This window comes from Dermacentor silvarum, chromosome 1 (genome assembly GCF_013339745.2).
Source record: "Dermacentor silvarum isolate Dsil-2018 chromosome 1, BIME_Dsil_1.4, whole genome shotgun sequence".
Lineage (NCBI taxonomy): Eukaryota > Metazoa > Arthropoda > Arachnida > Ixodida > Ixodidae > Dermacentor > Dermacentor silvarum.
In genome coordinates, this window is record NC_051154.1 from 32,706,121 (window position 1) to 32,728,941 (window position 22,821).

Sequence of the window (22,821 nt, forward strand, 5' to 3'; positions counted from 1 at the left end):
AGTATTGTCTGTGGGTGGCGAGGGATCTCTTATTAATGCTGTCATGATGTGTACCCCCGATGTGCCAATGTATTGAAGTAAGATGAAACGGGGGGCATGACTTCGCACAAGCTCAAGACTAACGTGGAGCGATAAGAGTCCCACACGGATAAAACACCCTCGTCACGGACGGACATAGGCTGGTACAGCGGCAATTTCACTGATGATTGCTTGATCCAAAATTTAATTTTCTACGAAGAAAAAAAAAATTTCACTGCTTGCACGGGACGCCTGCCGATACCAGTGCACTGATTTTATTCTGAATAGATCGATTACATTCGAAATTGGTCCTACATGTCTAGAAGCATTGAATAATTGTTTCCTAACCCAAATAGATATAAAGCTAAATACAAATGCTTGCGCAGAAGTCACGTAAGTGGAAAGATGTAAGGAGTTGCAGTTCACATCTGCTCTTATTTGTTGTGCAGAGAAGTGTTATCACTCGGACGCGCGACCATAATCACAGTTGTCTCGACCTGATAGCAGTGCTAGGTCTACCATTCTGATACGGCGGCTGTTCCTTGTTGATTCGCAAGGATCTCAGGAACCTGTTATGGCAGGAAACGAGGGCCCAAACAGGGAAGCGCCAACACCAATTTCAGTTCGTATTATACTGCGGTAACGATTGTCGACAGCTGCAACTGACGACGTCGTAGAGCCATTCCAAGCTTGCCCTCTGAAACTCGTCGTATAACACGGCCGATGTTTCAATGCGAATTAAAAGATGACAGCCTGGTCATCACGGCGCTTCCTGTCCAAGCGCGTTAGATTTAGCTTTATCGGAGCTGTAAGACTGAGATTATTGCGGCTCAACGAGAATGACGAGATGCTGATATAGCTCTGTACTGCGTCCCCTTGTACTTATCTCATTGTATATACTGTAATCACTTACGACGAAATCTCTGGCCCGGAAGGACGAAACGGGAGATGAATGTGACGGTCTCATATGCACAGCGAGGTGTGAAGTAGACGTAAACCGCTCACGGAATTTTGCGCTGGCACGCATGCGCGGAACGCCGTGTTTCCCGCGGTGTTTGAACGCGCGGTCCGCTTTGCTCGCAGGTTCGTATTCGCAGGAGGCGAGCGGCGTGCACTTCCACCTGTCGGCGCTGCAAATGGTGCTGCCGCCGGTGATCGTGGTGCGACTGCTGCAGCACCGGCTGCTGGGCACCGCGCAGGCGGCGCGCCGCGGGGCGCCGTCCCGCGCTAGCATCGCTTCCGAGAACCGAAGCCGCGCGGGCTCGTCGGCCGACACCGAGGAGTCGCTGCGCGAGCGGCGCCACATTGCACTGACCGTCAACTGCGCGCCACCTGGGCCGGCTTCCTGGGCACGGGCCTCGTCCGTCGAGGAGCGCCGGGAGTCCATCCGGCACGCCGACAACAAACAGGTGACACAGCTGACGTTTGGATGAGTTGAGCTAGCTGAATGTTGAGCTAGCTGATGCTTTGAATAAATGACAGTGCAGAAGACAAGGACGCACAAAGCAGGACACTACAGTCATCTTGGATGCAGCCATACAACAATCAACGAACGCGGAAGGGGGCCCGGTGTGCTAGAAGTAAATTGCGACAAAGCTACACTTGGGCGAGACGACGTTGATATTTTGAACACATGCCAGCGCATAACACGAGGGCGTCAAGGAACAGAGGAAGCGCAATGTGCGGATCCTGTCCTGATTGCACGTCCTGATCTTCTATACTTCCCCTTCTTACACACTGCCATGTATTCGAAGCAAACAGTTGCGCCGTATAAGAGAAAGGTATCCTGCCAACGTGTTCTGTGACCTCTTGGCGTGATCACGGCGAATTTCTGGAAAGAATACGACAAAAGTGTCGTCGAAGAACTCATGCTTTAGGACAAAACTTCGACATTTTCAGCAACACGAGAACAACAGGTACCAGTGTTGCATCTAATATCCAAAGCGCTAGTTAGTACCGTAAATGAGTCATATATCGTTAAAGCTACCGCCCATCGAGATTTAGATGACGTTAGGAAAATCAGGCCATTCATTCGTCTAACAAGGAGCTGTAGTATTTGTTGCTTTGACGCTGAAAGCTAAAGACACTTTACTTCAAAGTCCCTACTATGGTAAATCAGTTCTGCGGAATCCCGCAAGGTCGAGGAAGGTTCATGAAAGGGAGAAAAGGGAGAACCTGACTGTGGCACGCAGCTACAGAGGAAGCACATACGGAAGCTTTGCAGTTAAAGATAATTTTTTCCTGGCCAGGGATCGAATCCGGGACTTACGAACCCGGGACCAACCACCCCGCGAATTCGTTGGTTACGGGTTCGATCCCCGGACGCGGACGAATTTTTCTTGAACTGCATGCGACGCTTTCTTTCTCGGAAATACGTATGTGCTTCCTTTGTAGCTGGTAGCTGCGTGCTACAGTCGGGTGGATGACAATGTTGTCTTTCTAAAAGCCGCTACTATAGTTGACGTTCTAGGAGGACAGTTAAAAGAGGATGTTGATGAGGTTAGGGCACGGGTACTCTCTGTGCGTGGGAGCACGTCCTCCTCACTGCGCTAAATACCCCGCCATATCCTGTGACCGTTCTTCGTCAGATCGCCGACGAAGGTATCCCCTATAGCAATACAGATCGAGACAATTAAATGGGAGGCATCAGACATTGGCACGCCTTGACATATCACCTTAGAGCGTTGGTCACCTTATGCACAGATTTCATGATAACTCGAAGAATTGTGTAGCACGAAGTGTGCGCCCTGCCTTTTTTTATTTATTTTTTTTACTTGGATATGCATTTTCAGTAGATTAGTTATCAATAAGCACCATTTTCAAAGTCAGTAGACTCTCAGGTAGATAATAAGGGTTTCTCAAAAATTTGCCGCTGTGCGTCCAGCGTCGGCCATGTGTATGCTCGCACCACCCTCCCTTTACCCGCCGTGGTTGCTTAGTTGCTATGGTGTTGAGCTGCTACGCACGAGGTCGCGGGATCGAATCCCAACCACCGCGGCCGCATTTCTATGGGGGCGAAATGCGAAAACACCCGTGTCCTTAGATTTAAGTGCATGTTAAAGAACCCCAGGTGGTCCAAATTATTCCGGAGTCCCCACTACAGCGTGCCTCATAATCATATAGTGGTTTTGGCACGTAAAACTCCATAATTAAAATTTTTAACCGCCCTCTCTTTGTCGCGTGCCTAGTTTCCTTTCGCTCTCCCGGTGTGGCGGTCCCGTCGCGCGTATCTAGTATCAGCCTTCTCAATACTTGAAAAGTTAGACCTGAGAACGTATGCGGCGTATTCAGCTCGAAAAAGATGTGTTTGTTGTTGCTGAAGGGAATGCTTAGCGGTAAATTTTGCTACTATGACAAATTTCTGTCATTCAGTGTATAACACTGACTCTGAACTCAGGAAGAGAAGCATACACGAATGGCATTACTAACATCCCACGTGCACACAGTTTCCTTGCTAGCATATGGCGAGCTAAGCGAAGTTGCGGCTGAAAAAAACCATTAGGACGGTGCTGGCTTCACAATATCTTTCAGGCATACGGACGAACGTACAGAAAGCAAGAACAGTGACAACAACATTGCTCGCTCGCAGGTGACTGTGGTGGCTCCCGATGGCGGGCCCGATCTCTCGCCGGCGTCATCTCCGGCGGGGCGGCGGACCTTCAAGTTTTCGAGCCTCAAGAAGCGCGCAAGCAAGGCGCCAGCCGCCAGCCAAGACCAGCCCTCCCGGACGACCAGCGAGGCCGACATTGCGGCTTTTCAGAAGGAGCTACAGAACCTCCCAAACTTTGAGACGCTGGTCAGCTTCCTCACTTTCTCTCTCGGTGCTGTATGTTGGAAGTGCGAACGTTCATCTTCAATGAATTTTTCTTCAGTGGATGTCCAATATTGCGAATTTGGCATTCTTGAATTTCGTGCTGCCGCGCGACTGCCAAAAATTAGCGTATAATGAGCCACAGTATCTGTACTTGTGTAGTACTTGTTACAGAAGCGCAGTTCTGTCGGAATAACTGTGCCTTGCAGCGCTGCTGCGGATAGCGACTTGGACACATTCACAAGTGTGCTGAAACAGGCACCCCATTACGGAAAGGTCACAGAAAGATGTGTTATAAAAGTCTGGTAACAGGAGTTATCCGTGACCACATCGCGCTACGTCGGGCTGTCGTGGAAACATTGCGCATCAGCACTCTCCCCTCTAGCAAGCGTGTGCCAGAGAAATGTGATCTAGTGATGCCCTGGAGAGGCGTCTAATGACTGTCCCCCTTCGTTTCGCCGTTTCTTTTACAGACTGGCTCGAGCGACACCTTTACGGATGGAAGCGGTCTCGACGGGGTGGGCTACGCGCGACCACGCTCCTGCTCGGTGCCGCGTGTCACTTTCGAAGCGGCGTCCCTCCAGCTGCCGCACGGACATGGCCCACTCATCCGCAGTGCCACCACGGAGGGGGCCTACACGGGTTCATCGGTGAGCAAGCCCGCTGCGGCAGGCCTCGCGACATCTGCGACCGTCGCTGGGCCCGCCGCGCCACAGTCGGCCACCTCTGTCCCACAGCCTGTCCAACAGTCGCTCCTCACGGGTAAGCACGCGAGCCATTCGCTTTCGCGGGTGTTCGCGACGCGAAGGAATATACCGAATAAAATTTGCCACGTGTTAGCTTTGCGCTGTAGATTGCGCCTCGGTTGTGGCCGCACCTTCGCTTGCAATTCCTCCTCTACCTCTTTAATTATCTTGAAACGCATCTCCACGATAGGTATAACAGACAGCTTAGCTCTCTCTCTTTCTTTGACTCCCCCATCCGCCTCCCCACGTGTAGGGTAGCAAACTGGACTAACTCTGGCTAACCTCCTTGCCTTTCCTTCTTCCCTTCTCTCTCTCTCTCTATCTCTCTCTCTCTCTCTCTCTTCCGCGATAAATAAGGGCCGCGAATGCGCACTTAACATGCGATATCACGGGCTACTTTCTCGTGTGAGATATTTCCACAATTCATAAATTTGCATTATGCCAAGCTATAGTTACTATTAAAATATAATTTAAATATTTATTGAAGACTTTAGAGAATAACATGCATAATCAATTTGAAGGATATCGTTCTCCAAGACCAAAAGATTTGGTAGGCTGTTCGTAGCAAATGGTGGTGGTGGTGATGATGTTGAAGCAGGCGGGTAAGCCTGGCATACATAGCCGGCAATTGTTCTGCCTGATCCTCCTTTGAGTTGAGATCAGGGGTGTGTCACCAGGTGTCGATGAGCCCCGTGTCTCGAAGGAAGGCTATCAGCAGTCGTTGCGCTCTCTTCCTATTTGCCGCGGGCCCTCCGGGGAAAACGACGTCTTCAAAGGTCCTGTGCTTAACACCGCTCTTTTGCAGACTGTCGACCAACGCTTTTCTTTGTGTGTCAAACTGCGGGCATAGCCAAATGAGATGTTCGATGTCTCCTATGTCACCACAGAAGGCACAGAGCGGGGAAGCGCAACGCCCAGTCTTGAATAACCAAGCTGGGGTGTACGCGGAGTCGGTTCTCATGCGGTACAACAGCGTCGCTTCTTCGTGAGTAAATCCATGAGTCACACAGGCTTCGTGTAGGAGTCTTGTGAATCGCCCTAAAGTGATAGCGGATTGCATCCTTAGGGTAATGAAACGTTTTTGGAGCTTTCACTTTTGGGACACATGTCAGCGCTAGGCGTGCAAGGGCGTCAGCTTTTTCATTTTCATCAATTCCTACGTGGGATGGTATCCATTGATACCTTATGTTAAATCCTTTGCTCGTTAGCTCGTTAATCAGTGCCAGAGATTGCCTTGTAAATTTCTCTCGAGGTAGGCCACGATGTAATCTCTGTAACGCTGACTTGGAGTCCGTCAACACCACGACATTTCGCGCAGAAAAGGCCCGTAGTTTCCGCAAAGCCGCAGTAATTGCGGCGCTTTCTACTGTAGTAGAGGAAACTACACGATCCAGGCGGCCAAACCATGACACATCAAGGGTGTGTATGCAGAATGCCGCTGTACAGCTATCTGTTTGTACGCACACCAACCCGTCTGTGTACACTTGTAGGTGGCTTTGAAACGCTGTGCTCAAGTGGTCCAGCACAAGAAACTTTGCTTCGGCAGTTGGAATGACTAACTTCGCCGGTAGGTGTTATACACTGAGGCTGCAGGTAACGTCTGAAAACGACCATGGCGGGTCAAGGCGGCTCCGTTTAGGCCATTCCAATCCTAAAAATCCGAAGGTGTTCGGCGCCGCATGGAAATGGGAGCGAGTTCTTGCTCTTAGCCGCCGGAGAAGCGCCGTGCCTGAGCGGGACTAGCCCAGCCTTAATAGCTGGGTCAGCAAGGCCTGAGATGCCAAAAGGACGAGTGGAAGAGACTCTGCTTCATTAGTAACTTTCTTGTTTGAAGGCGCCTGTGGAACTCCCATCGCCAAGCGAAGTCCCTTTCTGTGCACTGCCTCCAAACGCTCGAATTGATTCGATGATGGCGGTATCAGCTGGAGCTGATAGAGAATGCGGCTTGTTATCAGTGCAGCATTCAGTGTAAGCATAGACATAGGATTGTTTCCCCAGCGTACACCTGCCAAGCGACGAAGTGCGTTGACTCTTTGCACTGATGCTGCCGCAACACTTTCGACCGCGCGTCGCCTTAGTAGCTTGCTGTCGATGGTGACGCCCAGGAATTGAACATTAGTTGCACGAAGAATTGGATGGCATGATACTCAGCGTCAGACGTGTTGACTTGCGCCTCACTCCCGGGAAAAGCATGAAAGCAGATTTTTCCGCTGATAAAGATAGGCCACGCGTCGACAAGTGGCGTTCGATGACGGAAATTGCGCCCTGCGCTATCCGGGCCAAGCATTTGTGTTGGTACCCCGAGATCCAAATGCAGATGTCATCTGCGTAGATGGGCATTTTAACTGCCGACCGACCTACTTTCAGTGCGTCTGGAAGGCTGGCCATGGCAACGTTAAAAAGCAAGGTAGATAGGACACTTCCTTGTGGGACGCCAACAGAAATGCGTCGCTTTTCGCTCATTATACTTCCGAGCTTAACCTGGACACATCGATCTCTAAGAAATTCATGGACGAATCGAAGAGCATTTCCCGAGACGACTATGGCTCGGAGTCCATTGATGATGCCTGTGTGAAGCACACAGTCGTATGCTTTGGCAACGTCCATAAAGATGGCGAGTGTCGAAAGGCCGTCGACGCGATGGTGCTCGATGTGGCTTGTAAATCCCATATAGTAATACATTAAATCTGCATTCCGTCTCCATGTCGGCAAAGAGTGAACTAGCATGGTGAAATGTTTTACCGTCTTCCTATATTCACGCTTGCGTATCGATTTCAATCTTATGTATTGCACAGGCACAGCCAACATATTCCCTGTGCATATAGAGAGCGGCGCCCTGCGCAGTGCGAGTTCGTGCATTCTACTGGCAGTACCACTGGCTCGAGCTGCAGCTTGTTTCTCAGCTCTCGCTCACAGCCCTTACTCGTGCTTATCGATTTGCTCTGTTCCTTTCCTCGCATAACGACGAGTCTGCCCTACAGGCTACGCGAAGCATAGCAGCCGCCGTAGCCTGTAGGTCCCTTATCGCCGTAGCCTAAAGTGGTCCCTTATCGCCGCAGGCGCCCATCGCAGCAGCCGTCTTTGTTACTGAAGCAAAAGAACGAGTAGCGACAGCCTGCTCTTTTGGCTGCGCGCATCCGCAGGACGTTGCCTCGAACCGGCGGCGGAGACTCTGGTCGACGGCGCAGACGTATCCCGACGCGCAACTCTCACGCCCTCTTTAATGGGGTGACGGAGAGAATGCGCCTAATGTATAGCGCGTCATCCCAATATTAAATTAAATTATGTGGTTTTACGTGCCAAAACCAGTTCTGATTAGGAGGCACGCCGTAGTGGGGGACTCCGGAAATTTTGACCACCTGGGGTTCTTTAACGTGCACCTAAATCTAAGTACACGGGTGTTTTCGCATTTCGCCCCCATCGAAATGCGGCCACCGTGGCCGGGATTCGATCCCGCGACCTCGTGCTCAGCAGCCCAACACCATAGCCACTGAGCAACCACGGCGGGTGTCATCCCAATATTTTCAAAATGTTTTCCGTCAGCACATAAATAAAAATAAACCGTAACGTTTTCTTTTCTCTCACTTTTTTCTTCCTCTGAGATCCCTCCTGTCTGTTTCAGGCACATAATTATCATCAACATGTACACGCTCTGGTGCCTGCAGTGCTCATTCACACAGCGGCCGACGGAAATGTGCGCGAAACTTTGATCACGTATGATCTCTGTATGTTACCAGAAAACTAACGGGTCTGTTTTCATAATTACAACGCTTCAATATCATCGATGTGATCAACGTATCTTACTCAATAGTCTTCTAAAAAGCATCCTGTCATGCTCAAGCTTAATGTTAAGTGACTATTTCGACTTTGCACATCATATGGCCTTATTGAAGGGTGTGTCTCGAGTGTAAAGATGTTCCAGAAGCCAAGCGGCAGAAACTTCGCCCCCAAAAGGTCGCGCGGTTGCTATCTGAGAAGCTGCGAGAGCACGTCCTCTCTGAACTGCTGCATGTGGGTAAAGCGCTCAGGCTGCAGCTGGTCCTATAGTGCTTTTGAACACGTGCTCACGTTGGTTCACAACAGTCCAAATATCAGTATACCGCAACGCCCAGGGAGCTCTCGTTGGCAAAGTCCATAGGTGCCAAAGCATCCGCGTTTGTCGTTGGCGTTGCTGCGTCAAGCTGTGTGTGAAAATCATTTAAAGTACCTCGTCACCGAGTGGCGGCTCTCGGCTTGGTCGCAGCGTGCGAGGCGGTGGCTCCAGCGCACGGACCCCTGTGCGAACTGCCCGGCGTACACCTGACTATCCTGAAGCTGCTCTACGAGTGGACCTGCATTTGCCCCGGTGACTTGCGCATCCGCGAGTTCCGAGATTTTGTCAACCGTCTCGCGTGCATGGGCGACGCCTACAAGGAGTGGGCCGACGAGCTACGCAGGAACGCCGACCTCAAGGTGAGCGTTTAACTTCGTGAATATCCCTTGTTCTTTTTCGTCGTTCTCAAGCTCACTTTTTTTTTTCTTTCACTGTGCCGAAAGAAATCACTCTTGATCTGCGGCCGAATTCACAAAGGTTTTCGTGCTTGAGAATTATTTGCCACTAACCGGCCACCTTCGACAATACGTCTGACATCAGGATTGGCTGGCGCATTTTTTTACTAAGCGCTGTAGCATGTAAATACGGGTTTACGCTAAACCTTTTTGTAAGAACAGGCGCCAGCCAATCGTGATGTTAGAGATTACATTTTAGAAGGTGGCCGGCCATTAGCAAAGAGATAATAGAAAGAACAAATAGGTTTGCGAATTCGAAAGCAGATTTCTTGAAGTAAAAGTACTGCATCGGGAAATACGTAGCGATTGTCGCGGTACGCAAGCAAGATCGTGAGCTATGATCCCTTTGCGTGTCACTCTCGCTTCTGCCACTCTGAGTGACAGAATCATCGATATCCACAGTCAATCAGGCATCAGCTCCGAGAACGAAACACAGATATCAGACAAGCTTTGCGAGACTGTTGTAGCTACTGTCATACTGAATGTTATAAATTCTGCCTACTTCTCGTACCTGTAGAGTGTATTCACTCATTTATTCGTCTTGTGTACTCGCGCAGCAAAGCGATCACCAAATCAAGCCAGTCAAATATTGACGCCTCAGCAGCGTCTGGTACCGTACTAATCAAAGATCTCTGCGTTAAGCGTACGAAATACCTTACGTGCAGTACCAACGTCCTCGGCACACGCTGTCTGGCCCATGGACAATGCCGATGACGCCGGTTTCACGTTCAATTGGAACTTGATCCACTTCCCACAGTGAAATACCTTATGGAAAATCACCTCCCCGCCAGATTACCCTTTGCGATGCACTCCTGTGATACTGACTTCACTTGGTGGTGCCATAAAAAGGTGACGTAGACCACAACTGTTGTGGTCACATTTTTTGCCAGAACGTGAGCGCGCTGCGCTCTGACTGAGTTTGCGCCTGCGTGAGACGCCACTGGTTTGAGACAAATATCAGATAATTATCATTTGGTACTACCACTTAAGGTGACGGTGCTGGATATCAGATATATATGTCTGTATATTTTCTTTATTTTCAGTTGATTAATTGTAAAGATCTGAACGAGCTAATAGGGTAGGCAGTTAAGTCATTATGGTTGTATTTATTACGAGCTAGCCTTACCGCTTTCCTTAAGCGCCCCGAAATGTATGCTAGCCACCTAAGCCTTTTCCTAAAAGCCCAATTATTCAACTTGCATTATCAACATCTGTTCACATGGCTCTTATACAGGGTGTTTCACGTAACTTGAACCAAGGCTTTAAAAAAAAAGTGGTTAACCCCAGCTGACTGAAACCAACGACATATGGTTTGCCTTCATATGGCGCTCCTTCGAGTATTTTGATATCCCGATTAATTAGTTAATTAACTGATATCAATTATGCAAAAATTTTAATATTCACTTTGGGGGCAAGTACGTTTCGTTACGTTGTAGAGGGGGTTCAGAAACGACCGATGCAATTTTTTGTGGCAACGTACATGCTGCGTGGTGATATTTTTAGCGTTTAAAAAAGGCGCGAAGTAGTAAACAAAACCACGTGACTGCGCTATACGCTATCGTATTGCAGCGCTCTCAACCGTCCTTTGAGCGAAAGATGATGATGATGATACACTTTATTAAATAAAAAGTAAGAGTAGCAGTTGTGGAGAGGGCCCCTCAGTCACGCCTTTCATCACTGCAGCGATGAAGGTTGTCAAGTACCCCTGAGCCAGCAATGATGCTGCGAGAGTCAACCAAGCAGCTGTAGGCGTAGGGGATAGGGTGGTGGACGTTGGGGGGAAGGGTGGGGAGGAGGGCAGGACCACAATATGTGAGAGCCATTGGGATGACCGCCGCACCTGTGACATCGCGGAGGTGGCTCTTCCGCGAATGCGCGAAGGAGATGTATACGTGTGGGAGAAAGAGGTCTGGGCTTGTCGGATGAGGACGCCGTGTGCGCGAGATAGACAGAGTTGTAAGGGCGGAAACGCGTGGCTGGCGAGTCGATAGGGCTGGAGAGAAATGGGAGGAGGTCGGGAATCATGTTAGCTTGGCCCGGGGAAGTCGGGAGCCTGGCGAAGAGTGCCACAGGCGAGCCGGTTAGCCCGTTCGTTCCCCGACAGTCCCGCGTGGCCAGGTACCCACACGATTTCAACTTGTGTACTCAGACTACTTTGGAGAATGTGTGCCAGGGGGGTAGGAAGTTCCCCGCTTAATAAGGAGCGACAGGCGGCCATGGAGTTTCTGAAAATGATAAGCAGGTGCGGGGTGTTGGGGGGAAGATAGCGGCAAGCGGCTACTATCGCATGTAGTTCAGCAAGTGCGGGATCTGTAACACAGAAGACTTCTCTATGGAAATAGCATAATAAATAGCAGTCAGCGCTTATGAAGGACGACGGCGCTTCCTTTCCGTGTGCCACGGTTAAAGATACTGACGCACTGCGAAGCCGATGCCTATAACTGCCTCTCACTTCGCCACACTCCGCGCGCACGGTTCTTTCGCTTGAAGCACGGTTGACAGCGCTGCAATACGATAGCGCAGTCACGTGGTTTCATTTAATATTTCGCGGGCCTTTCTTTAAACGCCGAAAAAAATCACCACGCGGCATGTACGTTGCTACAAAAAATTGTATTGGCCGTTTCTGCACCCCCTCTACAACGTAACGAAACGTAGGTGCCCTAAAGGGAATAATAAAAATTTTGCATAATTGATCTTAGTTAATTAACGAATTGAGCGGAATATGAAAATATTTGGGGAGCGCCACATGACGGCTAACCATATGTCCTTGGTTTCAGTCAGCTGGGGTTAACCACTTTTTTTTTTAATCATTGGTTCAAGTTACCTAAAACACCCTGTATGTAGGGTTCCATATAATGATGTCGGATTATTGTATACGGGAGATGTGTCGCATGTGAGCTTCTTGCTTTCAACAGGGACAGTTCGCTGGCATGTGGTTTCCTCGAAAACAACATTTTTCCTGTAAGCGCGCGAGAATCACAAGACACGCGCACAAAAACAACCCAGCAGGCTAAGGAAGTCACGTATTTAGAGCAAAGGTCATATTTCTCTCAGCCGCTTGACCTTTACCTGAAAGTTAGGGATCTAGCAGTACCGTCAGCCGTATACCGACTGGAAGCCATCAATGTGCGCTTTTGCCTAAAATTGGGATCGACCGAGCTGTTGGGGAAAAGAGAGGATGACAGCGGGGGCGAATCGCGTGAACCAGTGGACGCTGGCGGGCGTGCTTCGTTGGTGATGTCGCGCCTGTGTTCACAGATCGTCGAACCGATCGTTTCGCCGAAAAACGGACCAAGTCCAGTCAACGACAGCGCTCCTCGCTGCGCGACCCACGGCGCCAGTGCAGTCCATAGTCACGTCGCTCGAAACCTGCCGTTCAGAGCCCTTCTCTATGTCTTGTTCGCTTTTATTTTATTTTTATTTATCTTTTTCCTGGAAACGTCGGGCGCACTTGGAGGATTCTTTCGCCCAGTGAAGGATGTTGCGGTCTTGAAGACCCTGCCGCGTGACGAACGGCCGTAGGGCGAGGGGCCTGTCCTCGGCCTTGACCTCCGCGGCCGTGCAATACACAGTGGCCGTGCGCCTTCCGCGAAGACCTGGCTCGTGGGCACTGCTGGGCGTAGTTGCATCAGTGTCCCCCCGGCGTTTTCTCGCCACGGGCGTTAAGGACGCCCCCGAAATAGAGGTGCCGCAACGGTGAAGGCATTCACTCGCACTCACTCTTACTGCACCACAAGAATGAAAAAATAGGAAGACGACGAGAACTCAACATTCACGCCATCTCCTGTTCTTCAGTTTGCAGGTTTCAGCCGTATTACTTCGGTTTATAAGGCATTACACTTGCTATTGCAATTTTATCCCATTTCGCGCATTTAACGACCGCTAGGGTGGTCGTCTTAGCTAGTTCGTAACACGCGATATAAAGCTAACACTCACAAATACACACACGAACAGCTGAAAAAAAAATGGCGAGCGCTGTACTTTTTTTTCTTTATTGCTGTGTCTTTGCGTGTTATAGCCATTGTCCGTTCAGATGTGGGCGTCTTGGTTGTCTTTTGTATTGTTTTATAATGTGCAGTTAAAGGAAATACGGGCATGTCCTTTTCAACTAGTCATTTTTATGCGTTAAATGAAGGTCCCAGCCCTCTAAACTCCAAAATGAACCACTGGCGATCATTCAGTGCGTGAAGTAAAGTTACGGTTAACACTTTAGACAAATTCTACAAACGAGTTTCGCTTTCGGTTCCAGGAGGTGAGTGCTGTGTAACGCCATGATACAGTGGCTCGCTACGTTTCGGCGATCGCTTCGGCTGCCACAGGCCAGCGCAGCCGGGACAAACGCCCGCAGCGACCGTGTTTGTTTTTGTATAAACACCACCGTCATATATACCAACCTTATCCCTAGAAAACGTCAGCAAATTTCGTTCTGTGTCATGAAGTCCCGATATTCTCCGTGACGCCAGGTCTGGCCTTTGGCGACCAACTTTAGTATAAAATTAAAATATTATCATACGGGTGTTGCTCAACCTTCGTAGTCGATAAATGTCATCCTTTATGTGCGATAAGTGTATGGTAGAGTTTCTCCAATTTCGAAACTACTGCATGTCAACACTCCTTTAACAAGAGTAATGTCCGATATAGTATGGAAGGGTGTTTTCACGTAATTAAAAACAAATTTGAAATAGAATGCCACATGCTACACGAACGATACGGGCAGTTTATTGTTCGCAGTCATCTTGACTTACTCAGGCAATTTTTTTATGTGCGATTAGGCAGCAAATTAGCAAACTTTAAATACGCAAAACTTGACATAGTTTTTTCTCAGGCGGAAGTCGTATTTGAAAAAATTTAGAGCATACTCAGAAGCACCTAGTGAAGTGGTATTCTTGATGTTATCCTTTACGTGGTCCCTTTTTTTTTTTTTTTTTTTTTTTTGGGGGGGGGGGGGTGGTTCTAAAAAAAAACAACCTTCGAAGCATAAAAAATAAAACTGGCTTAACTTTGCTCTGGCACATCTGAATCGTGTTTTGGAACAACGAAGCCCGCATGTACTTTGCAAAAGAAAAAAAAAGCGTGCGGCCAGAGCGTTCAGTGCATACCAGAGCGTTCAGTGCGTACTCGGTGGTCCTTTATGGACCATTGTATGTGTGTGTGTGTGTGCGTGTGTGTGTGTGTGCGCGCGCGTGTGCGTGCGTGCGTGTGTGTGTGTGCGCGCGTGTGTGTGCGTGCGTGCGTGCGTGCGTGCGTGCGTGCGTGTGCGTGTGTCACTTTCGAGCTTTCGAGCGTCACTTTTATGTCGGACTATAGATATTTATCGCTTCTTCATATTTTCTCTCTCTCCCTTTCTCTCGACCTGAGAGTTCTCAACCAATCGCGGTGCACTGCTAATAGCACTCCCGGTGCTATTACAACTCAAATAAAGTCATATAGCAGCAAGGGGACAGCAAAACGCAATAATCTGTATAAGCTGTATAAGCAAGCAGCTGAAAAAAATAAGAGAGAGAGAATAAAAAATATGGTGGGTGGTGGGTGTATTCGTAAGACTATAAGATTAATTGCCCTCGGGGTTTTCGCCTTCAGCGCACGTAAAACTGGAAGTGATGGCCAAGTGTAAAGGTTGGGAATCAATTTCGGTCCCGAAGGACGCACGCGAAGCTTTGTGGCTGCCGTCGCGCGCCGCGTTGCTTTCAAGCTCCACTATACAAAAGTCAGGTTGACCTAACGTTCTATTCGAATAAGGACAAAAATAAATGACGAACACACGCCCTTTAACACTTTTGTAGTATGTTCGCGATAGCTAGCACATAAGCCAACCGCAAACGTAAAGGATCATGCTTTCAACTCTTCACGAGACATCAGAAAAATAGCACAATTTTTATGCTGTCATTCGCTAGCATACGCAGTATTCTTCCCTAAGCGCATTGAACTGTTTATGCCTTATTAACAACAATAGTAATATAGTTATTCTAACTAAAACATGGCAGCATTTTGATAATAATGACGATGAGATGTTAGGCGAGTGGGTTGATTACATTATCTTTCGAAAGGACAGGCTTGTAGAGGCGGTGTTATAATCGCTATTCAAAAGTAGATTTCATCATTCATAATTACTGTCACCAGTCCGCTGGAAATTATCGTCACCAGTCTGCACCAAACAGCTCTGATGTGTTCCTCTCCGTTCTACTCAAAAACCCCGAGACAAATAAAACTAAATTTCCCAGAGCTATCTTACCCATTCGGAGAATTCAGCTACCCTGACATCTGTTGGAACAATTCACCGTCCCATTCTCGTAACTCCTGCAAAGTTATCAAGCTACCGCTTGATTATCATACGTACAACTAGTTCACCAACCTATAGGGTATTCAAAATTAAGCTTTACGGAATATTTAAAAATCGCTTGTGGCAGCCAGCATAATTCTTATCGTTGAGCTGGGTTATTCGAAGAGGCGGACATTAGTAGCACGAAAAATTGAAACACATTCAACTAGTTAACAAAAATTGACTAATAAACTTCTTAGTTAATTACTTTACGACACATATTGCAATTTACGAATCGTAGCCAGTGAGCTTGCCAGGCGCATCATCTTGAAATGAATTTCCAGGATGACACCGGCTCTTTATCCAATATCGGCTCTTTATCCCATCATGCTGGACTTAGTTATCATTTGCTTCTTAATTTTTTCGTTACTAGTTCCACATGTTTACGTTCCCTTTCACACACACAAAAAAAAAACTTTATTGAACTTTGCGATTAAATAATTTTTTTGCGAATCTTTCCTTTCAACACTTTAGATTCTTAATATGATTGCTGTATATTAACGATAAGTTACAGGGTCTCATGCATTCGCACATACCTCTTATTTCGTTTCGCGCTACCTCATCAAAGCCTTGGTATCGCAGGTCTTTTCGTGCTCTAAAGAACAACAAAAAACTGCATTTTCAATGATGCAGAACGTCTGATGACCACTGTATCTTAAGGTAAACAAAAATTTGCCGGAAAGGAATATTGTCGCGCTCTCGGGAAGCTAAGCAAGTTTCTTTTAAAGATATTGAATTACAAATAACCTTTAAAGCTCTCGAAACTAATATCGCCTGTTAATTGCTTTGATAATATCACATTGCTGGATGATTGCGGAGCTCTGATTCCGCCCAAGAAGTGCCCATTTGATGTTAACATTTTCTTACTGATATTTTTACAATATGAGACCATTCCAATCTTCCATTTCCAACCGATTTAAATTATAGATACATGCATCCCATTGAGACTTATATATACTGAAGGTGTTGCAACTTTAATGAATACTTTGAAAATATCTACCTTTTATGGTGTAGACAGTATCACTGATAAAATCCTAAAGCATACTGTTGTGTATGAAAGTGTTATCCTCTGCCACATCTTCCAAAAATCTATTCCAACAAACGGCAAATTGGCGAAGTGATTTCTATTTTAAAAGCAGATGATAAAAATGTCAGTAATTACCGTCCCACATTGTTAACAAATGTACCCTGTAAACGACAGGAACATATCATTATATTAACCTAGCGCAGTTCTCAGAAGAGAACGGTTTTCTTTTTTTTTTTCACACAGCATGATTTTTGAAAAGGATATTCTTGTGAAACGCAGCTAATCGAGTTCATCCATGACCTACTTTTTCACATGGACGATAATATTGACACTGACAGAATATTTAGAGATTTTGCAAAAGCATTTGACGGCGTCTCACACTGTCGCTTATTGTCTAAGCTTTCATCTTTGCGCATCGATTCCTGACCACTCTCATGAATTAGGAACTTCTTGTCGGTACGAAAAAAAAATATGGGGTTTTACGTTCCAAAATCATGATCTGATTATGAGGCATGCCATAGTATGCGATTCCGTAATAATTTGGACCACCCGGGGTTCTTTAACGTGCACTTAAATCTAAGTGCACTGGTGTTTTCGCATTTCGCCCCCATCGAAATGCGGCCGTCGTGGCCGGGATTTGACCCCGCGACCTCGTGCTTAGCAGCCCAACACCATAGCCACAAAGCAACCACGGCGAGTAATTGATGTTCATAGTGGAAAATGTCATTTAACACTGAAAAATACAAGCGTATGATATTTACCCGGAAACAATTCATTTCAAACTGCACTTACTCTCTCAACAACAACGACATATACCTCGTACTACAACTAATAAATACTTCGGGGTGTATCTCCCAACAACGCCAACCTGGGCAACTCACATAGAGAAATTACTACGAAGGCATCCCGTATGTTTGGTTATCTCAAACGAAACATGCACAGCACACCACCTTATCACCCGGAAACTCGCGTATCAGTCATTTCTTCGACCAAAAACTCGAATAGACTTCAAATCGATGCTCTTCAATCCGTTCGGAATCCTGCGGCTCGTTTTGTTACCAAGAAATATGACACCATAAATTCAAGTCATTCGCATCAAATTGTTGTATCTGCCTTCCTTACAATCACGCCGAACGCTAGCCCCCCTTTGCTTGTTTCATGAAATGCATTCCAGCAAACATGCAACCACCCTCTCCCCTTCCAGACCTTCTTGCACATTGCGTCGTTTGCATAATCAATAAAACTTCAAACACATTTTTGGCTGCACTCTTGCCTTCAATTCAGCTGTCTTGTCGCACGCCATTGAACTGTGAAATCGTCTTCCTGCTGACGTTGTTTGCATTCCATGACCATGAGAAGCTTAGACATGAATTCGCATCTATTTATGAATGCTAACCGGTTACCTTGTTCATTAGTTATTTCTTTTTTCTATTAAGTAATGCACAACGCTGTGCCCTGTTTTCCTTCCTTTTTTTCATTCCGCGTCGAACTTCTGTTTGCGAGAGTATTGTTTGTTGGCTTTTCTTTTTTGTTGCATTAAGTACTGTATAAGGTCGCGCTCTTCTTCCCTTTGTGATTACTTTGTATCCCCCCTCACTTAATACTCCAAATGTGGAAACTGTGAGGTGTGTAAAGAAATTGTTTAAATAAATAAATAAATAAATAAATAAATAAATAAATAAATAAATAAATAAATAAATAAATAAATAAATAAATAAATAAATAACGCCGCACTATAAACTTCCATTGTGCACGATTCTTTACGCTATACTTCAGCTGTCAAAGATAAAGCGTCGAATATATGTGTGGGGAATTTTGTAGTGAAGTCTGAAAGGCGTTGTTTACCTTACTTTTTTTTCAAGCGCTATAGCATCTATACCAGAGCTAAGGGGCGAGACTGAGGCAAGATATAAACAGGGCAAATGCTGGACAATGTTTCTTTTGTCAAGTGTTCTTTCCTTGAGTTGCCGTGTCTACAGCTTCATAGTTTTTTTTTTTTTTCTTGGCTGATTCCTTAACGCTCATACGCTTCAGAATATAAGTAAAGAAACGTTTAATTATATATTTGGCTCTCTGAGGTCCATTAGTTGTGGTAATACACTATAATTATTATGATCACATTGTTTTGCACTTGTTCGGATACTTTACTCGCTTGCTAAGTCGCCGTCTGACTGACCACGTTATTGGTTATTTCATCTCTGATGTAAATGTTTCGTCTCTCAGCAGTCGTAAACATGTATAGACTTTTCTTAGCGAAAGCATGTACTATCAGCTGTACCACGCGAGTTGAACGTAGAACCCGCCGTGGTTGCGTAGTGGCTATGGGGCGTGGGGCTGCTAAGCGCGAGGTCGCGGGATCGAATCCCGGCCACGGCGGCCGCATTTCGATGGGGGCGAAATGCGAAAACACCCGTGTACTTAGACTTAGGTGCACGTTAAAAAACCCCAGGTGGTCCAAATTATTCCGAAGTGCCCCACTACGGCGTGCCTCATAATTAGATTGGGCTTTTGGCACGTAAAACGCAATATTTAATTTAATTTTCTTGAATTGGACGTAGAACGTACTTCTGTGCGCTCCAGCGGTAATTTCTGCGGCTTCTGCCTCTCCGTAATTCTCACCTGCCACAGAACACAATGGTAGACTGTTATGGCAAACGTACAAATAATTCTTCTCCACAGCAAAGTCATATTTCTTGGGAAAGTACACGGAAAGAAATGGGTGTGTGTAGTGCCTTGCCGGCGGATACCGTAACTGTCTCGGTCAAGGCAGGCGTACGAACTGTTCTGCGGAAAGTGAGTAGCCGTCAGGGACTCGGCGTTCTCCCGGTTGACCTTCCTGCCAAGGACTGGCCGCACCCATTGCTGCTTAGCTGTGGTATTCTGCATTCAGTCGCCTCTCTTTCTCTCTCAGTGTGTGTGTGTGTGTGTGTGTGTGTGTGTGTGTGTGTGTGTGTGTGTGTGTGTGTGTGTGTGTGTGTGTGTGTGTGTGTGTTGAATCCGATGTACGTTCGGCTCCTACCGGCGGCTCGTTTCATTTTTATTTTTTCGTCCACTTTCATTTTTCTACACCTTATCATTTCTACACTTCAGTTAAACACAACAAATTTCCTCGGCTTCATTAACTCTTGGCTTCATTTGTTGTGACTAACATAAATCTAGCCCTTTATTTCGGTTCCCCTTTTTCTTGTTCATCACTCTGCAGTTGACAAACGTTGTTTGAGTTACATGTGTGTTGTTTTATGTCAATATTCATTCATTCATTCATTCATTCATTCATTCATTCATTCATTCATTCATTCATTCATTGTACAATACCTTACAGGATACAAGAGAACCCTGGGTAAGGCGAGTTCAGTAAAACAACGACAATAAAGGCAGCCGCTAAATAGTAGAGCAGTCACAATGTATATGCCGGCCGCGGCGGCCGCATTTTGATGGTGGCGAAATGCAAACACGCCCGTGTGCTTGCGTTGTAGTGCACCTTAAAGCACCCCAGGTGGTCAAAATTAATCCGGAGCCCTCCACTACGGCGTGCCTCATAATCAGAACTGGTTTTGGCACGTCAAACTCCAGAAAGAATAACATAACGGAGAAAAGATAATAAACACGTAAATTGCAAGGCTTATAATAAATACCAAGAATAGCGTGGAAGGCGCGACCGCAATACATTCAGAACGGCACGTTAATTGTTATGCAATTACGAAGATGAAATATAATTTTTCTTTATGACTAAGCACTAGATCGTGGCTAATCTGATGACCATCCGGCATAACAATAATATTTTTGTCTCGTCGCCTGGTCAGCAGAATCGTCACCGTCGTTTCTGCATTTTGTTAGCGTATTCTTGGTCACAGAGGACATCAGGTTAGCACAGTGACCAGCAGCCAAAATGCGCGTAATCTCAAGAGTGGCGGAAAGCCAGTTGGTGTCGATATCGTGTTTTCTGAGTTGAAACTGTTCAGTCCCTGCGCGAGATTGAATGATGTTGCGCAACGGCACGTGCACATGGATGTCATAGAAGCACAACCGTTTGCACTATGCATGAAAGGAGCGGTGTATTTTATTGCGTTAATAAATAAATTAAATTCTTGGGTTTTATGGGCCGAAACCACGATCTGATTGCAAGGCACGCCGTAGTGGGGGACTCCAGATTAATTTTGACCACGTGTGGTTCTTTAAATGCACGGTACACGGGCATTTTTGCATTTCGCCTCATCGAAATGCGGCCGCTATGACCGGGATTTGATCCCGCGACCTGGTGCTTAGCAGCGCATAGTCACTGATCCACCATGGCGGGTTCTATTGCATTATCCTACGGGAAACAGTACATCGGACACACCGTCGGATGTTTTAATGAACGGTTAAGAGAACACCCCAATAGGAGAACACGACAAATTCTCAGGGCAAGTCGTCTTGCCGCACACTGCATGTTCTGCAGGTAGGAACCTCTCTTCCGTAGCATGTAAACTTTGGCCACGAATGCTCATCAGCTGACTCGAATAAATTATCGAAGCTGTTGGGATAAACAGGATAAATGATTACTGTGTGAGCTGCGCATGTGTCGTTTTGTCAAAAAGAAAAAAAAAGAATGAAATCCTGTTTCTTTCTCGACGACGACGTGTCACTCATGGTTATCACTTTTATTTATATCTGTCACGTGCAATAGACCCTCAGGTGTTGGTAACCCCGAGTCCCAGTGCTTTAGGTCGTCTTGCGCATTATGGTTGGGCTGGTTGGGCTATATTGTACACGATGTCACAAACCAACTAGCACCAGTGTGTGCTTCTGAATGGGTCGGTAAAGCCAACATATGCCGTGTACGGACACTGAAAAGGCGCAGTATGGTGGAAAATTAGTGTAACAGGCATAGGCTTAACGACTGCTAGTATCCCTTTGAAAGCATTTTAGGGTAGGCAGACAGGTACAAGACGACATTGACACACTGATGTCAATAAGACCTATGGGGTTTCGAAAAGCACAAATGCTACCGTAGGTTTACATAACCCCGAAGGTGCTTTGTTTTTGCCGACCTAACAAATCTGTCGAAAGTGGTTTCGAAGAGGAACTAGGCTCTTTTATTTTCTTTGTTTCAGTAAACAAGTAAATCGAAGAATCCGTTGATTATAATACGCTATGCCATTAGAGGTGGGGTGCTTTAGAAATTTGTTAGAGCTGACAGTATAGGTTCAAGTTTTATGCAGAACTTTTTTTTTTTATTACACTGAACGGAAGTGTGCTCTCGCACTGCTTTCTTGGTCAACGCATAGAGGTTACATTATAAGCCCGTTTGCTGGTACTTGCATTCGACAAACATATAACTTCGTACGTATAGGTATTCCCACTTAACTTGCGCCATGTAGCTGGACTAAACCAAGGTAATGCTCTTTGCCTTTGCTTGGAGCAAGTCACGCTCTTTTCTTAAATTTCGTCTAATTATATTATTATATTATACTGATAACAAACGGCTCAAATTATATATTCAGAGAAAAAGTGTCAATGACAAAGTTGTAGACAATCCTGAAAAATATCTGATCAAGCTGTCTGCTGCCTAAAGTGGGTTTCATAATATTTTTTTTTCCCCATCCTCGAAAGAAAGCCAGCGAAATAAAAAAAAAAGTGCCGTGAGGCTAGCCGCTCGCGCGTCACGACAGCGGTGCGCTCAAGCGTGCAGCGTATACGAACGAGGGCCCATTCATGCCAGGAGCGCTCTCCTTTGCCAGAACTGACAGGACGCAAATGTCGACGACGCTGACCGCGATGTCGTGAACTCGGCCAACGATTTTCGCGTGTGCCTTATCACCGCCTTACCGGTTATCACAAATGTCAGCGCGGTTATTACGCAACACAGGTGCGATACTGGCGGCAGGCTCGAATAACGCCGTCAGTGTTGTCGACGCGTGCGCCCTGTTACTTCTGACCCCTGGCTAGGATCGGCCCTCGTTCGTGAGCTGCACATTTAGTAGCACCGCTGTCGCGCGAGCAGCTAGCCACGTAGTACCTTTTGGTATTTCGCAGGCTTTTTGCAAGCACAGGATACACTTTTACGTACAAGAAATTAAGCAGCAAACAGCTGGATTGGATATTTTTTAGGATCGTTACAACTTTCTCATCGGCACTTTTGCACTGATTATGATATTTCGGCAGTTTGTTCATTAAAATAATAAAAGTATGTAATTAGGCGAAATACAAAAAATTGCCTGGCTTGCTCCAAGCAACGGCAAACCCCATTACCTTGGTCTTGTTTAGCTACATGGTATTTGTATATTTTTAAACCTTGGCACAAGTTACGTGGGACACCCTGTATATCCACAATTATACCGACCGACCTGACAGCAGCATCCACGCCAAACCC

General features: G+C 46.7%; 2 protein-coding genes across 2 annotated transcripts in view; both read left to right on the forward strand.

The window, feature by feature from the left end:
* Window positions 1–966: 966 nt before the first annotated feature.
* Window positions 967–8,622, forward strand: LOC125946375 (uncharacterized). Its single transcript, XM_049669426.1, has 5 exons — window positions 967–997; window positions 1,102–1,427; window positions 3,608–3,814; window positions 4,303–4,591; window positions 8,498–8,622. The coding sequence occupies exons 1-5, from the start codon at window positions 967–969 to the stop codon at window positions 8,620–8,622; spliced, it is 978 nt and encodes a 325-aa protein (XP_049525383.1).
* Window positions 4,310–22,821, forward strand: part of LOC119459349 (1-phosphatidylinositol 4,5-bisphosphate phosphodiesterase epsilon-1) — a 236,732-nt gene continuing 218,220 nt past the window's right edge. The window contains exons 1-2 of the mRNA XM_049666212.1: window positions 4,310–4,591; window positions 8,819–9,027. Of these exons, the coding sequence (XP_049522169.1) occupies window positions 8,971–9,027 (57 nt within the window). The 5' untranslated portion in view covers window positions 4,310–4,591; window positions 8,819–8,970. The remainder of the gene's footprint in view (window positions 4,592–8,818; window positions 9,028–22,821) is intronic.